The sequence below is a fragment of the Lontra canadensis genome, unplaced genomic scaffold, assembly GCF_010015895.1.
Source record: "Lontra canadensis isolate GAN:19392208 unplaced genomic scaffold, GSC_riverotter_1.0 scaffold45, whole genome shotgun sequence".
NCBI lineage: Eukaryota > Metazoa > Chordata > Mammalia > Carnivora > Mustelidae > Lontra > Lontra canadensis.
Genome location: NW_022631039.1, coordinates 9735241 through 9750306, shown reverse-complemented (window position 1 = coordinate 9750306; position 15066 = coordinate 9735241). Strand labels below are relative to the sequence as shown.

At 52.1% G+C, this 15066-nt stretch overlaps 1 protein-coding gene across 8 annotated transcripts in view; it reads left to right on the top strand.

Moving 5' to 3' along the window:
• TRRAP (transformation/transcription domain associated protein) overlaps positions 1–14776 on the top strand; it is a 113325-nt gene extending 98549 nt beyond the window's left edge. For all 8 annotated transcript variants that reach the window (XM_032872675.1, XM_032872676.1, XM_032872677.1 and 5 more), the window contains 7 exons: positions 287–548; positions 3691–3916; positions 4801–5018; positions 7373–7557; positions 11767–11970; positions 12058–12252; positions 14331–14776. In XM_032872675.1, coding sequence (XP_032728566.1) covers positions 287–548; positions 3691–3916; positions 4801–5018; positions 7373–7557; positions 11767–11970; positions 12058–12252; positions 14331–14615 — 1575 coding nt within the window. In that variant the 3' untranslated portion in view covers positions 14616–14776. The remainder of the gene's footprint in view (positions 1–286; positions 549–3690; positions 3917–4800; positions 5019–7372; positions 7558–11766; positions 11971–12057; positions 12253–14330) is intronic.
• The last annotated feature ends 290 nt before the right edge of the window (positions 14777–15066 follow it).

Here is a 15066-nt window from a genome sequence, read left to right as displayed (position 1 = left end):
TTCCTGTGGTTAATCATCAGGGTAGGTGTATGCCCAAGAAAGTGGAGGACTTTTTGTTTGCTTGTTTTAACATTCAGGACACTTGGTCCTTATGGTTAAAAACACCGCTGACAGTGCAGTGTGCACAGGGGGTGGGCACAGGTTCGCTCTGTGAGGTTCTTGCTGATTTGACACCTCCTGTGCGCCGGGAGGCGGGGGAGGGGACGTGCTGGGTGGATGCTCGGCGGTCAGTTAGCTGCTGGCCTTGAGAGCTGCTCTGCGATGTATCTGGGTTTCTCTCCACCAGGTTCTCAGGCAGCTCCAGCAGGGCCTGGCGAAATGTTACTCTGTTGCGTTTGAGAAAAGCGGAGCTGTGTCAGATGCCAAAATTACCCCCCATACTCTAAATTTCGTCAAGAAGTTGGTGAGCACGTTCGGGGTGGGCCTGGAGAACGTGTCCAACGTTTCGACCATGTTCTCCAGCGCGGCCTCTGAGTCTCTAGCCAGGCGGGCGCAGGCCACCGCCCAGGACCCCGTCTTCCAGAAGCTGAAGGGCCAGTTCACAACTGGTGAGTCCCTCCCTGTACCTAGAGAAGGTTCCACTTGCCATTCTTCCTCTGTCTTTAACAATCAGCTAGCTGTTATTTCCTGGTTTTCACGAGCACAGACCTGGCTGAGCTTACTGGGCTCTTTAAAATGTGGACTCTGATCATGAGGTCGCTGTAACTCTCCGCAGCCCGAGGCTGCACAGCCTTCTCTCCAGTGACGGGTGAAGGTGGGAGCCAGGCTCTGCATGAGGGGTTGGAGGGTGTTCAGGAGAGGAGGGTTTCAGGCTGAATCCAGCCTCTCCTGTCCTTCTCTCTCTCTGCTTGGTTTTTGCGGGGAAACTGAATGGCAGGCCTGGGGTGAGTCGGGCACAAAGGTACAGGCTTAAGGTGACAAGTAGAATTCAAACCAGTAGTGGATTCAGGTAACAGAAATGATGCAAGGAAATTGTATCATCATTACTGGCCCTTGGTTTGGGTCCGTGCATTTTTCGAGATGCCGAGGAGCGCGAACCTTGGCCTCAGGGTTCGTCTGATCGGTGGCGACGAATCCAGTCCCCTTTGGCCTCAGTCTTCACCTGCCAGATGGGCCCTGGTTCCCGCAGTGCATGCACACACAGGCTGACCACACACGGGTGTCCCATCACCACCCCGCTGACCTGCCCATCCTCTGACATGGGAGCCCAGTGATCCCCAGGCCTCAGAGCGTCTCTCTAGCCACCTGGGCAACTTCTGCAGGCCTTTGTGTTGAGTGTCAACCCCCGAGTTATCATCATGGGAAACAAGGTTTGTCTGCTCAATAATCCAACGAATAGAAACATTCTCGTTTAATTACTGCTTTTATAACTGTCTCCAGAACATTCTTTCTTCACAGAGACACTAAACCATAGAGTAATGGTTCACACTGCTAGTTATTTAAAATATCTTTTAAGAACTCATAATGCAGAGAACACAGCTAGGATCTGTGCTGTGTAGACGAGGGTGAAGTCCTGTAAAAGGAAATATTTATCCCACTGATTGCAAAGGATGCTTTGCAGCTACAGCCATGAGTTTCTTTTGATCCATGTGAGATCAGGCGTGTCTTGCCGTCCTTCAAGGCAGCCCCAGGGCCCCGCATTTTCTCCCCTTGTGCTGTGAGTGGGTCGTTAAAGGTGATGCTGAACTCCCTTTAAGGTCGAGGGGCTTCCCCCAGCGCACCCCACCTTGAAGAAGATGCTCTTAGAACAGTAAAATATGAGCCCCTCGCACCTTTTCCACTGAAGCACTTCCGTCTTCTTCGATTTTTTTCTTTGTGACGCTCCCACGATGTGGTCGGTCGTATTCCCTGACAAAGGAAGAGTCTGAGATAAATTTTACGGAATCTATCCTATTTTACTCAAGGGAAATGATACTCAGTGTGTTTTTAATCTTAAAATGCCCACTTATTAAATCAAATGAAGTCTGAAATAGAGAATTCAGAGTGAGACAAGTTCGGATTTTGATATGAAAAAATACAAAACCTGAAACTTGGAGGAAGACCGCTCTGAGGCTCTGACCTTCCAAGCATGGGCGTTTCATACGCAGCTCAGAGGACCAGCCCCTCTGGTCCTCCTTTCCCGGGAAGGACCAGCTCTGTGTTTCAGTGCCACGTCCTCATCCACACAGCGGAGGAGTTACCCCACCTCCGTCCTTGGGCCCCGTCGCCTGTGTTGGCTACTCACGCCCACCCCAGTAAGGAGGTGGAGGAAAGTTCAAAGCCAGTACATTCCCGTGACCGCAGGGAATGAGGACTGACTTAGATGCAGGAACTTGTACACGAACGCGGCATGAGAAAATGGATGAGCAGAGCAAGCCGCACCCCTGCTCGCAGGAGAGGAATAAAGTGGAGCTAGCCACTGGTGCGGCAGCTTGGACGACCCTCCCATCGTGCTGGGTGCAAAAAGCCAGCCCCGAAAGGACACCTAGTGCACGGCCCGCACTCAGGAAACGTTTGTAAACTAACCTCAGGATGGAGGCGGAGAATGGGTCAGTGGTGGCCAGGAGTTAGGGATTCAGGGCAGGAGCGGTGTGGCCAGAGGGCTCACACGGAGTGTCCGCGCTGATGGACATGGGAGCGCCTTGCTGGTGGGGCGGCGCTTCTGGGCGTTCGGATGGCCGCAGTGCCCCCGGGCCCCCGTGTAGGTGTTGATGGGCCTCCTCCGGGCCCTGGCTCCACAGGCACGTTGCTGACCCCACTCACCTTCTCTGCATTTGGCCCCAGCCCAGCCTGCTGAGGCCCCGGAGGGGGTGGTGGGGAGAAGGCAGTGAGGATGGTGGAGGGGGAGGGAGTCTGCACCAGGCTCCCCCACGCACCCTGACTCTGTGGAAGAGCATCCACACGAGGCCCCTGGGAGCCCATCCACTTGCGTGCGAAGGGCCCCTGCCGCGTCTTAGATCCTAGTCCTTGTCCGTGGAGTATGGTGGCTCCCATTGTGATTGAGATGGTTTGGCTTATCCTGACCTTTGGGTTCTGGCAAGTTCGAGTAATCAGAGCCTCTTCCACCCTTGGTGCTTGTCTGTGTGGAATTGGCACTTTTCTTAAGAAGGGTTTTCAGTTTAATTGACCTTTTAATGCCGAGTTTTAGGAAAATCTGAGATATACAGCAATCGGGTATTTCAGTTGCTTAAATGAAAAGTACACGTTTTCCGTTTTTGTCATTTCAGTTTCTTGCCTTAATTTCTTCTAATGAACTGATTTATAATTTAGTATTCGCCTGGACTGTTTTTTTTTTCTCCTTTAGCCTCAGGTTATTTGCAGTGTTGTCTTTTGGCACAGGGCCAGGGCCGTGGTTCCCCAGTGTGATGCTTGCTGTCAGGCGGGGCTGCAGGTGGGCAGAAGGCGGTGACCTTCAGGGCTGGCCGGTGGGCTTCTGTGCCCCTCGGAGGCCCCCGCAGGGCCTGTGGTGACGGGGACAAGGCTTCCTCTTGGCACTTTGTCCCTTCCCTCTCGTCCCAGGGTCAGGAGAGAAGTCGCTCAGGCTGCGACTCACACTTAAGAGTGACAGGGACTGAAGATATTCTTGGCTCCGGGTTAGACGTACAATAAAATGTGCCTCTTTCCTACCTGGGAGGCTTTTGAGCGTGATTTTGTAGTGAATTCCAGATAGCCCAGATGATTAAAACTGTTTTTAATTGTTTTATTTTGAAGATTTTGACTTCAGTGTTCCGGGATCCATGAAGCTTCATAATCTTATTTCCAAGTTGAAAAAGTGGATCAAAATCCTGGAGGCTAAAACCAAGCAGCTTCCAAAGTTCTTCCTCATAGAAGAAAAGTGCCGGTTTTTGAGCAATTTCTCGGCACAGACAGCTGAAGTAGAAATTCCAGGGGAGTTTTTGATGCCCAAGCCGACCCATTATTACATCAAGATTGCTCGGTGAGTGTGGCGGCGCGGTGGTGGTCACTGACACATGGGACCCCAGGCAGCCCCGCCGCGGGACGGGCCTCAGGGCAGATCTCGTGCGGTGATCCGGGCTTGTTCCCTCCCCTGTGCTCTTCTTGCACCTGTAAAGGGAGAATGTGAGATTGTTCTGGAATTTCAGGAATCAGGCACTTAAAGGGTCTGGCCTCACTGATGGGTGAAATGTCTTGAGTCAAGTGTGTGTTTCTCTTGGTTTTAAAAGAATTTTTTCTGAATCCCCATGGAACTGAACAGAAGAGAAAGTCACCCAGTCTGTAGAACTCCTGAAGCTCAGTATTCAGAACAGAACTGGACATTTGTAAAACTGTGTTAGGGTAGACGTTCTGTCTTATGGTAAATGTCAGAAGTTCTGTAACAAATGGTCACACGCAGACCCAGAAGTCTGCTTTCTCGTGCATTCAGAATTGGGTTTCTTGGCCCTCCAGATGTGACTCCCCTTCTGGCCAGACCTCCCTGGTCCCTGGTCCATGGGAGGGAGATGACGGCGAGGGCCAGCAGTCCTCACGCTTACTCCTTATTCCCAGGGCACCGCTCCCCACAGCCCCCGTGCCTGACTGTCCTGGGCCTGCCTGTCCTGCTCCCCCCAATTCAGGACCCCTCCACCCCCAGCTGAATGTTTTAAAGCTACTGTGTCCTCTTCCTGCGTTTTCCCTCTGCTGAGGGGTCTTCCCCCCCATGTTGTAAGAGTGTCGCACCGTTTACACCGTATCAGAGTGACAGCTGTGCCTGTGGGAGTCTGTCTCCAGATGTCATTCGTGTAAAGTTCCCTTTTCTTCTCAAAGGGACTGGCATTTGGGGGCTCAGGGAGCTGGGGTTTCACCGTGTGCCCGCTTGGGTAGGTTTATGCCCAGGGTGGAGATCGTGCAGAAGCACAACACTGCGGCCCGGAGGCTCTACATCCGCGGCCACAACGGCAAGATCTACCCGTACCTCGTCATGAACGATGCCTGCCTGACCGAGTCGCGGCGGGAGGAGCGCGTGCTGCAGCTGCTCCGCCTGCTGAACCCCTGTCTAGAGAAAAGGAAGGAAACCACGAAGAGGCACCTGTTTTTCACAGGTATGAGAGGTGCACTTTGGGGGCGCGTGGCCGCTCCCCTTGGCCTTCGTGTGTTTGCACGTGTGCCGTCCCTTGGGAGTAGAGAACGCCGTGAAGCGTATCCTGCTCGGAAGGTTCTGGAAGGAGGGCCCCACTCCCAGGAGAAGCTGCTCCCCGGCGTTTAGGCTTCTCAGTTCAAGACGAGTGTCTGATGAGTATTGGTTTAGAGAAGGGGGTGCCATGTCTGTGCCCGCCGCTGCGCCTCCCTGCCCAGGAATCCGGCCGTGTGCTGGTGAAACGTGGGCCGAGCGCAGGCCATGTTCTGAGCGTGTTAGTGGGGGGTCTCCGAGCAACTCCTGGAGCTCACACGGCACTGCGTGGCCACGGCCAGAGCGTGCCTTTCCAGTGGGAAATGCAGCACAAGGGGGTCGAGAAGCCCTGAGAAGGCCGCAGAAATCTTGGTCATGTGGTGACCGGCAGCCTCTGAGTAAGGTCTTTTCATACCAACTTGTGGGTCATTCATGAGTGACCCATTTCTGTCTCTAACGGGGCCAGAGGTGAGCTGTCATCCCAGAGAAGAGAACCAGTGAGAACATTGCAGCGTCTCATCCTTGAGGCTAGGAGCCCGTGGCAGTGCACGTTACCTGGTCCTGGACAGAGCTTCTTTCTGACCACTAAGATTCCCACCCATTTTGACCCAAAATCCCTTAAGTTCAGTATCCCTGAAATAAGAAGTAGATCGCAGAAACGAGTCTGTAGAAAACCGTATGCATGTTAACATGTACGTAACGTGCTCTATAATGTGGGTCTTGTCTGGGGGTAAAATACATGGTTCTTTGCTTTCTCCAAAGAAACAAACTCTTTGTCAGCATCAAATGACAGTTCAAATAGGGGCCTTTGAGTCACAGTGGAACTTTTCTTTTTTCTTTAAGTGTTTTTTTTTTTTTTTTTTATTTACTCATTGAGAGAGATACAGAGACAGAGCACAGGCAGGGGGAGAGGCAGAGAGAGAGGGAGAAGCAGGCTCTTCACTGAGCAGGGAGCCCAATGCGGGGCTCAACCCCAGGACCCTGGGATCATGACCTGAGCCGAAGGCAGATGCTTAACCGACTGAGCCGCCCAGGCGCCCCTCACAGGAAACTCGTGCTTTTATTGATGTTAGGCTGGGTTCACGCTGGGCTGAAGCGTGTGTGTGTGTGCGTGTGCGTGTGTGTGTGTGTGTGTGTACACACCACACTGAAACCCAGTGCGGGTGCCGACAGTCACAGGGGCCTAGGGACAGGCTGGTGCCGGCACAGGGTCACAGCCTCCTCTGTTCAGCAACACCCGTGCGGCAACTGCTGTGACCCCACACTGGACAAGCTTGATTCTGAGGCCTTTTTTGCTATCTTCTGGAGATTTCTCCGCTCTCTACAAAATATTTTCCAAAAAATGTCTTAAGGGACGTGGGGCTGGCTTAGTCTGTAGAGCACGTAACTCTGAAGAGTCAGGAGTTCAAGCCCCGTGTTGGGCATAGAGCTTACTTAAAAAAAAATAAAAGAGTCTTAATAATATTCCCTTGATCTAGTATCTTTAAAGTATTATTTAATGTGCAAGCAGCCCTGTGGGGTAGGTACTATCCTCTCATTTACGGATGAAGAAACTAAAGTTCACAGACGTCCAGTGACGGGTCCCGAGCTCGCATCAATGGGAAGACAGACTTGGGGAGTGAGTGTGGCTGTTCGGCTCCGGGACGGGCACGCCCGGCACTTTCTGGTTGGGGACCATCCCGGTGGAGGTTGTCCCCACATGAGGTGAACTGCTTCATCAGCGGCCTCTCCAGTGCGAGCGTGGTCGTCGGGGTCCCGGGTGCGCCCCAGTCTCAGTGCAGCTCCACGGAGTGGCCGGGTAGAGTGAGCAGACTCGCCCCAGGAGCTTCCCGTAGCTGAACCCCAGAACACAGAGCAGGGCTGGGGTGTCCTCCTAGTTGGGGCCAGGCCTCCCGACCCCGGAGGAGCGGTTAACGAAGCCTCACTGGACAGGCACCTGGGGCCGAGTGCGAGGATGGAACTCTCCGATGGAAGCCGGCGAGGGAGGGCCTCGAAAGAGTGAATTGTTGGTAGAGTCTCTAGTTTGTATTTTTGAAGATTGCTTCCTAAAGAATTTCTGTTCACCTGTGTCTTCATCACAAGGTGGTGGCAGCTCAGGCTCCGCCAGGGCACCGGGCTTCGTGCCAGGTGCGGAGTTAGGACACAGTGTGTGATTTCCGGTCTGAGCCCCTTCTCTGCTCACCAAGGGGCTGAGTGAGCTGCTCCCAGGACGTCCCCAGCAGCGGAGTCGAGCACTGCCCGGGCGTGTTCGCGGTCTGCTCCCATTTCCTTCTCCTTTCTCCCCAGTTCCACGAGTGGTGGCGGTGTCCCCACAGATGCGCCTCGTGGAGGACAACCCCTCTTCTCTTTCCCTCGTGGAGATCTACAAGCAGCGCTGTGCCAAGAAGGGCATCGAGCACGACAACCCCATCTCCCGGTACTATGACAGACTGGCCACGGTGCAGGCCCGCGGGACCCAAGCCAGCCACCAGGTACCGAATCGGGACGGTCGGGAGCGCAGGCTCTGCCTGCGGCCTTGTGGGCAGCCGAGAGGTACCTTTTTCCGTCCTTGGCCATGTGAGGTGGTAGAAATGAGATGACCGGGGACCCTAATGATACGACATTTGCTGCAGAGTAACTTCATGGCAAACTCACGTGGCAGCCAAACTTGACCTACGGGACATGAGGCCGTTTATCCCCTTCATGTTCACGTTCCTCTGGTTTGTTGCGGGGCGTTAGGTGACACAGTCTCTGTACTGTAAATACTTCCTAAAATACAGAAAGGGGCTCGTGCTGAAACACGTCAGCCCAGCTGTGTCGGGAGGGGAAACTCCCTCGGGAGGAGCACAGTGCCGACCGCAGGAGCCTGGGTGGCTCTGGCCTCACTGGGTGGGCAAAGGGCCCTCCCCGCCTATAGATTCCTGCCCGTGGCGGCAAGTGAGGGAGGCGTGGAGTCTGGATGAGGAGGTCTTGCACGGCACTGGGTGCATCACCAAGAGCCCCCTTTCCTGGCCTGTTCCCCAGAAGCCACTGTAGTCCTTCCTGTGCCTCCTGAGAGGGCCTCCCGGCTTCTAGGAGCCATACCAAGCAGCCAGAAGCTATGAGCTGGCCTCCGTCTGTCCAGGTCTAGCGGGCCCAGCAGGACCCCACAGGGTCTCTATGTGGATCGCCTGTCACCCTCGTCAGTCACACGGCTGTTGATAAAACACCAGGGAACACTCATGTCAGCACTTTGGTTAGTCTGGGGCATGGGAGACTGTTAGCAAGATGGAGCCCACAGGGTGCTCGTCTGAGCCACCCTGGCAGTGCTCAGGGCACAGAGGGCCTGCGGGGTCCGGTGCAGCCTCCTGCCTCCGTGCAGAATCCATCTGTCCTGACTGACCTCCACAGACAGAGCTTGCGGCCTCCCTTGGGAATTGGCATCTGGGCTTCATCAGGTCACAGGCCACTGCCTGGTCACTCTGTGGACCAAGGACAGTCCTGGGGTGTTTGTGGGAGAAGAATGGATTGTATCCTTAAGGCTGCATTTGCCTTTGGTGTGGAAACTGATGATCTCCATTTGCAAATATTTGCTGACATGAGGGTCCCCTAGTGTTTTATAACTGGCTGTGACTGATGAGGGTGATGGTCGGTTCAGCTTAGAGACGGAGTGGGGTCCTCCCGGCCAGCTCGAGGTGCTGGCAACGGTACAGAACAATCCAGTGTCATGGCCCCTTCTTACTCTTTGCACCTGGCTTGTTGCCTTACTAACTCTGCTTCGTCCTTTGGTTTTTACAATACCTTTATTGAGGTATCATTTACTTGCCAGAAAATTCACCCTTTAAAATGTACAGTTCAGGGGTCCCTGGATGGCTCAGTTGGTTAAATATCCAACTCGATTTTTGGCTCAGGTCCTGAACTCAGTGTTGAGAGATCGAGCCCCCCGCCCCATCCTGAGCGTGGAGCCTGTGTAAGATTCTCTCCCCCCTACCCACCCCTCAAATACAATAAAATAAAATGTACAATTTAGCATTTTTAGCATATTCAGAGTTGTACAGTCATTACCACTCTTCGTCTGTAAAACATTTCATCAACCCAGGGGCACGTGGCTGGCTCAGTAGAGCATGTGACTTGATCTCAGAGTCAGGAGTTCAAGCCCCACATTGGGCATGGAGCTTCCTTTTCAAGGGAAAAAAAAAAAAGAATTAAAACAGTTCGTCACCCACAAAAGAAGCCTCATACCCATTACTCTCACTCCCTGTTCCTCTCTGTCCCAGACACTGGAAACCACGAATCTTTCAGTTTCACGCATACTGTGAATATGTTAGTTCTTCATCATCATATGAAGGGAATCCGACAATATGTGCTTTTTTGTGGCGTGTATCAGTAGTTTATTCCTTTTTATTCCTTAATATTCCTTTGTGTGACTAATACCATGTTTAGTTTATCTCTTTGTCAGTTGGCAGACTTTTGGATTATTTATACTTTTTCTTTTTAAGATTTTATTTGACACAGAGAGAGATCACAAGCAGGCAGAGAGGCAGGCAGAGAGAGAGGAGGAAGCAGGCTCCCTGCCTAGCAGAGAGCCCGATGTGGGGCTCGATCCCAGGACCCTGAGATCATGACCTGAGCCGAAGGCAGTGGCTTAACCCACTGAGCCACCCAGGCGCCCCTGATTATTTATACTTTTTGACTTACAGCCAGTGCTAAAGACTATGAACATTCGTGTATGTTTCTATGTGGATGTATGTTTTCATTTCTCTTGGACATACACCTCGGAGTAGAATGGATGGGTCAGGTCGTATGGTCAGTTTTGTTTAACATTACATGAGCTGCCAAACTATCCTCCCAGGTGGTTACAGTGGATAAAGGTTCTCTTTTCTCTGCGTTCTTGCCAGTAGTTATTATCCTGTCTTTTTGGTTAGAGTCGTCCTCATTCATTTTGGTTGATAACAAGTGATGTTGAGCAGCTTAGCTTTTCATGTGCTAATTGCCTATTTGCGTATTTTGTTTGGAGAATGTCTATTCAAGTCCTTTGCTCATTTTTAAATTATATGATTTGTCTTTATTATTCTAAGAATTCTTATGTTCTGGATACAAGGACTTCACTTTATTTGCTGTGTATTGGCCGTGTTTTCCTGTTCTTTCACTTTCCTCATGATTTTTTGTTGAAAAACTGGTATTTCTAATAATAGGTGACAACTCTAGAAATCCGATCCTTTTCCCAAGTCTTGTTATTGTTGCTGCTCGTTTAGTAACTTTCCTGGACTACTTTGCAAAAGTGTTTTTGTCATGTGCAGTCATGGGAATCTCTGCTCAGCTAGGCAGTGATTTGACAGAGATTTTCTCACATGCCTTTAAGCAGTAAGTCTTCTCCGTTTTTGAGGGCCTCTTTGTGTTGGGGAAAGGGGAGAGATGCCCGTCAACATGTCCAAGTAATTTATCTCTCTGCCTTAGCTTGCACTTCTGTTTATGTAGTCAGCACATGTGAGAGCATAGGACTTTCTGGGGTTTCTCAGGGATATACTGAAGCTTTTCAAAGTCTCGTGTGGTCGTCTCATTCCCTAGCTCTTCCTCTTGTTTGCCGTAGTCTTTTGCGCTGCAGCTGGTATCGCTGTCTCGGGCATCTGCGGTGTTAAGCTGTTGTCACGGATTGCTTGCAGCAAATGCCCTTCAGTTGAAATGGATGCTCCTCACTGACTGAACTCGGAGTTCAGTCAGACAAGCCCAGTGAATGGGGCTTTTTTCAGAAAGCCGCCAGACAAGACGAAGAATGATAATTCTGCGGAGATGAGGTTTTGGGGGCTCACTGAACCCATTCACCCACTGCAGTGGCTGTTTAGGCTGCTGGTTTCTCCAGCTGCCGTGGGTGCAAAGCTCTTGGTTTTCAAGGCCACCGTGAAAGTGGAGAAAAGGGGATGGGAATAGTATAATTAAACTGTTCCAAAGCTCGCTGTCACTAGGATTCACCCTCTCTTTCTTGAGTAAAAGCTACTCAGATGGTTGTAAGCCTTTAATTTCCAGAATTTAAAAAATTTTCCGAAGTTTATATAAAAGTGTCGGGTTTTGTTTGTTTTTTATGATTTGTGCTAGTGTTCTTGATAGTCTATGTGGTTCTTGGTTGCTTAGGGCCTGCATTCTAGTAGCTACTGAAAGCCCATGGGTAGAACTTAGCCCAGAACAGACATTGTGCCCTTACCATTTGGTCTAACAAGAACTAAATTAACTCTAGTAAAGTTTTTTTATCGAGACCGTCTCTGAATTTGTGGTGTCCACAGAATTCAGTGTGAAGTGTTGTGTAACATCTGCTCTGCCTTGAGAAACTGACTCCCGCAGTTTAGGGCACTTCTGTCTTTAGTAGTCTCAGGTATGAAGTGTCAGTATCCAATTATTCATTTGTTCTTTTCGTTAACTGTTCCAGCATATTCTGTAGTTAACAAGGTGCAGTATTCGGGTTTTACCTAAATTTTTGGTAAGACAGGTATCACACATCATGCCACTAACACTTTTACTCAGGTGGCTCTATTGTTGCTCTAAGCTTACGACATGAGCCCGAGAGGGAAACTGACATCCCCGTGTTTAGTTGAATGACATCATATATGTATGTGTGTCAACAGAAGTCACACTGTTGGTGCCAAGTAAGTACGAAAATACAATTTGAGAGTTTTCCTTTAGAGAAAACAAGTCGAGGGAAGCTATGGTGGAGTGATCTACCATTTCAGGTCCTTCGAGACATCCTCAAAGAAGTTCAGAGTAACATGGTCCCACGCAGCATGCTCAAAGAGTGGGCTCTGCACACGTTCCCCAACGCCACGGACTACTGGACCTTCCGGAAGATGTTCACCATCCAGCTCGCACTGATTGGCTTTGCAGAATTCGTCTTGCATTTAAATCGACTCAACCCCGAGATGTTACAGATCGCTCAGGTAATTGGGTGTTGCTGGGCAGGGCCTGTCCTTCCATGTGGGCGCTGTGCTGTGGGAGTTCTGAGACTGTCTCCTTCTGGGGTTTAGGACACCGGCAAGCTGAATGTGGCCTACTTCCGATTTGATATAAACGATGCCACTGGAGACTTAGATGCCAACCGGCCCGTCCCTTTTCGCCTCACCCCCAACATTTCCGAATTTCTGACCACCATCGGCGTCTCCGGCCCGTTGACGGCCTCTATGATCGCTGTCGCCCGCTGCTTTGCCCAGCCCAACTTCAAGGTAGGCCACACAGCACACATGGGGCCACCGGGGCCACTGAAGCCTTAAGGGCTGCTGGTCTGCTGGTAAGGAAGGAGAAGGCTTGCTGTTGCCATGCAATTCAGGGTTCTTAAAAGTGTTTCAAGATTTTTGCTATCTAATAGCATGGAGGATGTTGAGGGAGCAATTTTACATGGAGAAGTTGGAAGCCTCTGTTGGAGGACTTTCCCAACTACTGGTGTTGCTCAGCGCTTCGTTTACTTGGTTTCGTAGCTGTCTTCCATTCTACATTTTTGTAACGCTTTCTGCTACAAAAGTGCAGAAGAGGGGCGCCTGACTGGCTCCGTGAGTAGAGTGTGTGACCCTTGATCTCTGGTGGCGAGTTCGAGCCCCACCTCGGGTGTAGAGATCACCTAAAAATAAAAGGGCGGAATTGTTGTCTGCAGACACCCGTCTGACTTGCGCGTGGCTACTGGGCCTAAAGGACTGTGACAGGCAAGGCACACCCTGAGACCCAGTGGTGGGAGACGTGATGGATGGTGTCGGCCACAGAAGACTGTGGGGCGGCTCTGTCACAGTGACATGGTGACAGGACAGCGGCTCCTTTGGTTGCCGTGGTGGCTTCTCAGCAGCTGCTCTGGGCGGTCGTATGGACAGGGAGCAAGGGCAGGGAAGGCGAGCGACTGTCAGAGCTCACACCACTGGAGAGGGCTGGCCGGGGTTCAAATCCAGTTCTCGTATTCAAATCCCAGCCTGTCTTGACCACTGGAGTAATTCTCTCCCTGCAACTGGGGACTGAACTCAGGTTATTTTTCCTCTAACTGGAACCATTCGTACCTTTTTATTTTCCTCCTTTTTTTCTACTGATGGGCAGTCTGTGCCTTGAGAGGCCTTCAGATACCAGTTGCTCTCCAAAAGCGCAGACTCAGAACGGTTTTAAAATGATTAGCTGAATGCTTAACTGTGAACACAGACTTTACATTATACACGTCTTCTGGTTTTCCGTTCTCGGTTGCACATGTCCATCAGGGGCGAGTGCTTTTTGGGGAGAGCATGAGTATAACAGGAATAAAGATAGCCCTGGGATTTCTCGGTGAGGAGCCGCCTGTGCTCTGATGCAGCGAGTTCACAGTCACGTACCCGCGGCGCAAGGCTTGAAATAGGAAGTCCTCAGGTAGATAGAAATGTTACACTTCTGGAAACAGTGATTGGGCAGGTCTTAGAATGGCATCCATTTCAAAACTTTAAGAAGAAGAAGGCTCCCCATATCTCAAAGGCCTGTTACAACCTGGATAACGCCATGCGCTACTCTTCGTGTAGACAGTGCAGTGTAGATGGGAGGGACTCGGGGCTGTTTCCAAACTTTGGACTCACATTTCCTAACAGCCTAAATGTAGAGAATGCCTTTAAGTTGGCTAAAATGTAGACCATTCTGTATGGGAATCTTCTAAAAAACACGTTTGGGAGGCTCTTTTACTATGCCTTGTATGTAAATGGGGAAACTGAGGCACAGAGGGCTAAGTAACTTCCAGAGTCACCCAGGCGAGGAGTGGTGGAGCTGGGCCGGAACCCCGAGTCTGTGCTGGGGTCATGTGACAGCCACATGCTTCTTGTCCTTGATTCCTTCCTTCTCAGCCCAAATGTGACTTCGTGACCAGCCCCTCCCCCCGCCAAGTACCCGCTCCGAGGCTGCCTCACCTGCTGTTCCCTGAACATGCCCATCACCACAGGGCATGCCGGGCATTTCTTTGTTAGGACCAAAGCCCCCTAAGGGCAAGGGGCTGTTGGTGTCTCTGTCCTGTTCACTCTTGGCTGCAGCGCTGGGAATAGGCCCCGACAGGTCTCGTGGAGTGACACAGACGTTTGGCTCCAGGAAGTGGTGTGACAGTAGCAGGTGCCGTGGGACACGTGTCCTGCTCAGACCAGATCAAAGTGCTGGGCCTCTTGGTCACTTCTCGACCCCAGGCGGCTTCCCTGGCACATTGGCGAGGCCCCGGGCACCATGGCTCCCGCCGCAGTCGGGCCCAGCCCTGTTAGGAAGCCGCCCCTCTGCGTTGCTCGCGGTTAAACCAGCGCCATCTCCTTCTCTCTCGGCGCAGGTGGATGGCATCCTGAAAACGGTGCTTCGGGACGAGATCATCGCTTGGCACAAAAAAACGCAGGAGGACACCTCCTCTCCGCTCTCGGCTGCGGGGCAGCCCGAGAACATGGACAGCCAGCAGCTGGTCTCCCTGGTGCAGAAGGCGGTCACTGCCATCATGACCCGCCTGCACAACCTGGCCCAGTTTGAAGGCGGGGAGAGCAAAGTGAACACGCTGGTGGCCGCCGCCAACAGCCTGGACAACCTGTGTCGCATGGACCCCGCCTGGCACCCGTGGCTGTGAGCTCGCCCGGATCGTGACGCGCCTCTCTGCCCCGCGCCCGCCGGCCGCTCGCTCCCATCTGCCTGTCCCCGCACCAGCTGCGAGGTCCGCGGCGTCGCCGGGCTGCCGCCCCCGTCCCCCACCCCTCCTGACCGCTCCAGTGCGGGAGCGGGACATGGAGCTCCAGGAGGGGTGGGGGCACCACCCGCCCGGGACGGGGGCCGGGCCTCCAGCCAGAGCAGAGCAGAAACGTCCGAGCTTCTGCTGCTCCTTTTAAGAAACCAGGCTTCCCCGGTCTGGAATGTGTGAATTCTTTCTTTTTTACTGTGTTCCTCCCTCTGTGTGAATGTACAGCTTGAGCCGCGGAAGACAGTTCCGTATTGTCCATTTTTAACTCAGAAGCGACACCTCCCGGGAGCTTTGTCCTTTTGTACAGACCTTTGTAACAAGTGTACAGAAAACCCGCTTTGTT